The following is a 7,251-nucleotide window of genomic DNA, read 5'->3' as shown; positions in this document are numbered from 1 at the left end:
GACTATCAGTATCAATGTATCAAGTGTCATCTATTTCATATCACTATGTGGGATGTTATGGACTGAATGTTTGGGTCCCCTCCAAAACTCATATGTTGAAGTCTTAACCCCCAGAGGGGCTGTATTTGGACATGGGGCCTTTAAGGAAATGCATGAGTGTGTGCTAAGTCGCTCAGTCATCTCCAACTCTCTGCGACCCCATTGACTGTAGCCTGCCAGGCTCCTCTGCCCATGGGATTTTTCCAGGCAAGAATAATGGAGTGGGCTGCCATTTCTGTTTCCAGGGGATCTTCCTGACCCAGGGATCAAGCCTGCCTCCCAATGCAGGGGACCTGGGTTTGATCCGTGGTCAGCAAACTAGATCCTACATGCTGAAACTAAAGATCCCACATGATGCAACTAAGCCCTGGTGTGGTCAAATACATTTTTTTTTTAATTCAAGTAACACTAAATTAAACACTATACTTTAAAAACAGCATGTGCAGATTGAGTCTATTCTTGTTACAGTCACTCTATCTATGTAGCTCTCTATCCATCCTTCTATCTGTATTTGTTATAAAGGTGTTCACCAACTGTGGATACTTGTAGTATTTCTGTGATCATAAAATCAGGATGATTTGAACTTAGGAAAAAAAGAGAAGAAGAGACACCAAGAGATCGCTCTCTCTCTCTTTCCCCCTCTCTCCATCCCCCTCGCTTTTCCCTCCCTGCAAAGTTGCCCAGGAAAGACCAAGTGAGCACACACTGAAAAGGCAACCCAAAGGGAGCCCTCAGCAGACATCCGCCCTGTCACCAGCCTCCAGAGTGGTGAGAAAACAAATTTCTGTTGTCGAAGCCACCAGCTCATGGTATTTTGTTATGGCAGCCCCGGCACGATAACACAGGGGACGCACCCAGTTCATACAACCATGCTGTGACCATTGATGGGTGCAGTCATAGAGGCGCCCTCCTGAGGCAGAGAGCTGCCTTCTATTCCAAAACAGTTCCAGTAGTGCTTCCCATCCCATTTTAAGAACGTAAGTGTTCAACATGACAAGATTGACAAACGTATTTTTCTATCATTCTGCTTTACTTCTGCAAGTATCTTGGAATAGTAACTTCTGGGACTGGAAATGGTTACATGAATATGTGGTTCAGTTCCAAATGTATGACTAATATTTTTTGCAGCTAAGTAGCATTTTCTGTTTTCTGATGACATTTTAAAGCCCATTTATGTTACCTGAGTATGCATAATTAATTCCTCCTCTGGAAATGTCTTTGTTTTCTCCACTGAGCTGGTGATTCTTCATCGTCCCACTCAAATCCTACCACTCCCCTTCCACCCCTGGCCACACCTGTCGGCCCGTTGCCTGCCTCAAAGCCTGCCATCTACAAGCTGCAGCCCCGAGGCCTCGCTGTTTTCAGTTCCTCTTTCTCGGCTCTTGACCGAAGAGGAGCACTATCAGAGTGTGAAGGGAGGAGTGTGAAGGGCGGGGAGAGAGAGGGCTGGGTCTTCTCCCTCCCTCTCTGCCAGACCCTGGTCTCCACCGTGGGTGCCTTCCTCTGTCATACAGCACCCACACTGGGCGGCCCCTCTCCTATGACCACAGCTCTGGATGGGTTCTGGGAATAGCACGCCCTGTCTCTTTTGTTTCTCCAGGCCCAAGGATGACAGAGGCTTCTGCTGTTAATAGTTCCCAGGGGCTTCTCCATTTCATCTTCTCTTTACCTTGCCCACAGTGTGAGTTAAGGGTTGGGTTGTAACCCCTGCCCCCCATTCCTATGTTGAAGTTCTAACCCCCAAGACCTCAGAATGTGACTGTCTTGGGAGAGTGTCTTCAAAAAGGTAATCAAAGTTAAACAGTCATATAGGTGGACCCTAATCCAATCTGACTTGTGTCCATATAATAAGAGGCCCAGGTGGTACTGGTGGGAAAGAACCCGCCTGCCAAGGCAGGAGACATAAGAGATGTGGGTTCGATCCCTGGGTCCTGAAGATAACCTTGGAGGAGGGCATGGTAACCCACTCCAGTATTCTTGCCTGGAGAATCCCATGGACAGAGGAGCCTGGCAGCTATAGTCCATGGGGTGGCAGAGTTGGACACGACTGAGCAACTTAGCATATACACAGTAAGAGAAAATTAGGACATCGACGTGCAGGGGAGGAAGACAGTCTGTGGGGACACAGGGGTAAGGCAGCCGTCTGCAAGCCAAGGAGAGAGGCCTCAGAAGAAACCAACCCTGCCCACATCTTAATCTTGGACTGCCAAGCCTCCAGAAAATAAATGTCTGTTGTTTTTAAGCCACTCATCAATGGTGGTGGTGGTTTAGTCAATCAGTCATATCTAACTCTTTGCTACCTTGTGGGCTGTAGCCCACCAGGCTTCTCTGTCCATGGGATTTGTCAGGCAAGAACACTGGAGTGGGTTGCCATTTCCTTCTCCAGGGCATCTTCCCAACCCAGGGATCAAACCCAAGTCTCCTGCATTGCATGCTGTTTCTTTACCTCTGAGACACCAGGGAAGCCCACTTATCAATGGTACTTCTGTTACAGCAGTCTGAACGGGCTAAGACTTTGTTACAGCAAGACCCAGCAAACTATGACACCACAGTCAATCGTCCCAATCCTAAACCGCTGTGGAGCCTTGGGGATGTGCTGGTCATATCCTTCTCGGACCTGGCCTCACACAGCCAACCTCACCAGGGACACTATCATATGTCCCTTTATCCACTCCATGGTATCTATCATCACATTCCTAAGTTTATACCTGTTCCTGAAATACTGCAGGACTTGCTTTCACAATAAGGTTCCTAAGCCGTTTCTAAGCGAGGATCCAAGTGACATCCACGTCTCTGTGTAGAGCATCTTGTCGCTTTTGGAAAAATCTTTTCACATTTTTTGCATCAGCTGCTGCTGGAAGGCCTGGGGTGATGACTGAAGTCCAGAGAGCCTCTGGAGATGCTGTGTGAGAGTTTTTGTTGCTGCCTCAGTGGCTGGGAGGCCCAGTGGCTGGTGAGGAAGCCAAGCAAGGTGAGCTGGAACGTGTAGGGAGGCCCTGGGTTCTGCATTTAAGGAGCTCTAGGGAGGAAAAAAGATACCGATAGAGTGAGAGTTGTTAGAACAGCAGAAAAAGCTATCTAATTCAACTTATTTAAGGAATATAAAGGATTTCCCTAGTGGCTCAGTGGTAAAGCATCCACCTGCCAAGCAGGAGATGTGGGTTTAATTCCTGGGTCGGGAAGATCCCCGGGAAAAAGGAATGGTAACCCACTCCAGTATTCTTGCCGGGAGAATTCCATGGACAGAGGAGCCTGGTGGGCTACAGTCCTCAGGGTTGCTAAAGAGTTAGACACAACCTAGTTACTAAACAACAACAAAGAAGTAAAAAACAATTTTATAAAATCATAGGACCGGACGGGATTTATTGAGACGTCCCAGTTTCACCACCTTCCCCCTCATGCAACCCCTCAAGTATTGAGTCACTCCTAATAAATACATTTCTTTGTCTCCAAAGCACTTTCACAACCGTGTTTCATTTGAGCCTCAAGGAAATTGTGTGAGGTAGATAGGCAGGTATTAACGTCTCCATTTTACAAATAAATGTAACTGAAGAGCAGGTAGTTGAAATGCCAGCGTTCAAGGAGCTAGGAAGTGTTAGAGCTGGGTCTGGAGACTCGGGATCCTGAGACCAGGTGGGTATTGATAGCGTCCCCATCGTTAACCATCCCTGCTAACCTGGGCATGCACACACAAGACTGATGTCACAGGTGGACATTCCATCCAAAACTCACATCAAGGAAGGACTTCTCCTCAATATCTGGCCGTGAGCAGAAAGGGCAGAGGAAGGGAGAGAGCCAGAAAAAGACATAATACGAGCTGAGTTTACAGGGAGCAGGAGGGGGTACATGCACCCTTATCTCGGCCCCGACTGGGCAGAGCAACACAGGAGAGCAAGCAGATGTACAGAGGCTGAGCCCCTCCGAACACTGTATCCCTCCCGACTCCATACTCAGCTGGCAGGTCCCAGGAGTCAGATCATCTGTTACCTCCCTCTAATGCTCTGATGGATATATTTGCAACACACAGGGTTTTCATTAATCTGGGGAAAATCCTTCTTTAGGCTCTCACTGGCTCAGACATTGCTTCAGCCATGACTGCTGTCTCCAGTGGGTCCCTCTTCCTCCACAGAGATGCTCCACACAGGCTGGTCTCGCCTGTACCCTCCACCTGCCTGTCTCTCTCTCTCTATATTTTTTTTTTTTTTTCTATTTTTTTTCTTTTTTTTTTCTATATATTTTTTAACTTGGAGGATAATTGCCTTACAATGTTGTGGTGGTCTCTGCCATACATCAATGTTAATCAGTCATAATGATATATATGTGTGTGTCTGTGTGTGTATATCCCTACCCTCTTGAGCCTCCCTCCCGCCGCATCCCCTCCGTCTAGGTCATCACAGAGCTTCAGGTTGGGCTGCCTGTGCTATGTAGCAGCCTCCCACAGGTTATGAGCATACACAAGGCTTCCTTGTGGTTCAAATGGTAAAGAATCTGCCTGCAGTGCAGGAGACTCAGGTTTGATCCCTGGGTTGGGAAGATCTCCTGGAGAAGCGAATGGCAACCCACTCCAGTATTTTTGCCTGGGAAATCCCATAGACATAGGAGCCTGGCGGGCTGCAGTTCATGGGGTCTCAAAGAGTCAGACACACCTGAGTGACTTTGAGAGTGAGTGAGTGTATGTACATCAACGCTACTTTCTCAGTTTTTCCTAGCCTCTCCTCCCGCTGCCGTGTCCACAAGTCCATTCCCTACACCTGCATCTCCATTTCTTCTCTGTAAATAAGTTCATCAGCACTGCTTTCCTAGATTCTGTATACATGTGTGGTGTGTGAATGCTAAGTCACTTGGGTTGTGACTTTAGTTATACAGACCTATGGACTGTAGCCTGCCATGATGCATATCATACATGCGTTAATATACAATATTTGTTTTTCTCTTTCTGACTCACGTGCTCTCTTTACTCCTTCTCTACATCTATCCTTGGAGGCCCACCTTCTCCAAGAAGCTTGAGTGTTTCAGCCCTCAGGGATTTTTGTCTCAGCTGCATTCCTGAAGCCATTATCATCCAGATCCCCAAACTCAGCACTGAACATATGCTCTTCAGTATTAGTTCTCTGATGAGACGTCAGCCCCTGGAGAATCAAGCTGGAATCCCGCACCCTACTGAATCTATGCTCCTGCCTTTAGTAGATCCATGCATGTTAGCTGTGACTTTTCTGGGAAAGAGTAGGCAAAACTGGGGTTAAACACAGCCAGTCGATGGAATCCAAGAGTAAAGGGGGAGTGAGTGGGAATTAATTGTCTTCCCGTGTTGGAAGTTTTCAGGGTTGTTTCAAGATCTGCGTACAGTGAGCATTTTCATGTTGCTCCAAGATTAGCACAAGGTAAGAGAACAAACAGAAGCCTTCCTTTGTGCTATTTTAGGAACAAGGAAAATCAAATAATACCTGCCAAATGGAGGAAAAGCCTAGCTTTCTGTGATACAAGAATAGGCTCGTAACACCTCGGCTGTAACAGTTTCAAATGGAATCCTATTACAATGCAAAGTATATTTATCACTGTATTTGAGGAACCCTTTCTCCTAAGTCCCCCCAGGGGGAGATCCACAGGCCCAGGCAGGCTCCTCTCAAGCTCTCCTTTTCCACCCTGGCAGGTCCCAGGGACTCCCCCTGCCCCACCACCTCTCCTCTTGGTAATTGTCACCACCTACCCAAATTGTCAAGTTTCTCATCCCTTCCTGAGGGGCTCTGGAAGCTGGTCTCTTTATGCCCACCTGTTGGACTGCACCTCAAAGCCCTACAAAGCCTGCATTTGCCCAGCTTCAAGACTGAGGAAAGCCCGGAGTGGGCAACAGAGGGGCTTCCCCGGGGGCTCAGCAGTGAAGAATCCACTAGCAATGCAGGAGACACAGCAGATGAGGGTTTGATCCCTGGGCCAGAAAGATCCCCTGGAGAAGGGAATGGCAACCCACTCCAGTATTCTTGACCGGAGAATCCCATGAACAGAGGAGCCTGCCGGGCTACAGCCCATAAGGTTGCAAAGAGTCAGACATGACTGAAGTGACTTAGCACGACACAAGCATCAAGCAACAGAGACATCAACGGTTTGACAGATGGGGAGCTTATGTGTCTGAAGCAGAGGCCTAGAGCGACACCCCCACCCTGGGCAGCAGACACCTTCAGGACACGGCAGCAGTCTTTGTTCCTGGTGGAAGGGGAGATTGCCAGTTACAGGGGAGTTGATGTCAGATGGGCCCATCGATTACCAGGGAAACCAACAGAAGGGCACGCCCCTCTCCTCCCCTTTGATAAGAACAATCACGAGCTCGGGCCCAAGGCAAGTATGTAGGAAGGCCAGAGTCAGTGTAAGTGAAGCAGGCCCTGGTCAGGCAGGGGACAGACAGAGAGCAAGAGAACAGCCATCTCGAGTGGGCTGGTCAGCCACCAACCTTCCTGGTTGTCCCTGAAAACAAGTTTGTAGACCCTCTTCATTTTAAGACTTTAATGCCCATCATGACAAGAGGAAAGACAAAATCTAAGGAGGAAAGACAAAATATGGGGAATTATACGCGTGTGTGTGTGTGTAGCTAAGTTGTGTCCGATTCTTTGCAACCCTGTGGATTGTAGCCCGCCAGGCTCCTCTGTCCATGGAACTTTCCAGGCAAGAATACTGGAGTGGGTTGTCACTTCCTCCTCCAGGGGAGCTTCCAGATCCAGGGATCAAATCTGTATCTCCTGTCTGCATCTCCTGTATTGGTAGGTGGATTCTTTACCACTTGAGCCACCTGGGAAGCCTGAGGAAATATACAAAGGGTACAAATCTGACAGTCTTGAGTTTGATCCAGAGCATCTGATGATCTGGTTGAAATAACTGGAAATTTCTTTTACGTCAACATTGGGTGTTGTAAGCAGATAGGGGAGGGGGTCCCTGGAGAAAGAGAATCAGGCATGACATCTTTGACATAAGAGAACCCATCTTGGTCCAAGACATTTTGTGATCTAAGCCTGGCCACAATGCTTGCCCTTAAACAGGTCTCAGTAATTAATGATCTTACGGGAAGAAAGGACTGCAGGAACGAAGGGAAAGCAGTCAAGAAACAATGGGTCTAGGACTCCCCTGGTGGTCCAGTGGCTAAGACTCCGAGCTCCCAATGCGAAGGGGCTGGGGTTCCATTCCTGGTCAGGGAACTAGATCCAGCGTGCCACAACTAAGAGT

At 48.2% G+C, this 7,251-nt stretch overlaps 1 protein-coding gene across 4 annotated transcripts in view; it reads right to left on the bottom strand.

Moving 5' to 3' along the window:
* Positions 1-968: 968 nt before the first annotated feature.
* Positions 969-7,251, bottom strand: part of FBXO16 (F-box protein 16) — a 52,117-nt gene continuing 45,834 nt past the window's right edge. For 3 of the 4 annotated variants that reach the window (XM_065908115.1, XM_065908114.1, XM_065908117.1), the window contains exon 8: positions 969-3,058. In XM_065908115.1, coding sequence (XP_065764187.1) covers positions 2,870-3,058 — 189 coding nt within the window. In that variant the 3' untranslated portion in view covers positions 969-2,869. The remainder of the gene's footprint in view (positions 3,059-7,251) is intronic. The other variant, XM_065908116.1, reaches the window with a different exon arrangement.

Source organism: Muntiacus reevesi, chromosome 17 (assembly GCF_963930625.1).
Source record: "Muntiacus reevesi chromosome 17, mMunRee1.1, whole genome shotgun sequence".
Classification (NCBI taxonomy): domain Eukaryota; kingdom Metazoa; phylum Chordata; class Mammalia; order Artiodactyla; family Cervidae; genus Muntiacus; species Muntiacus reevesi.
The sequence above is the reverse complement of the archived record's forward strand: the minus strand, read 5'-3'. Positions and strand labels throughout refer to the sequence as shown.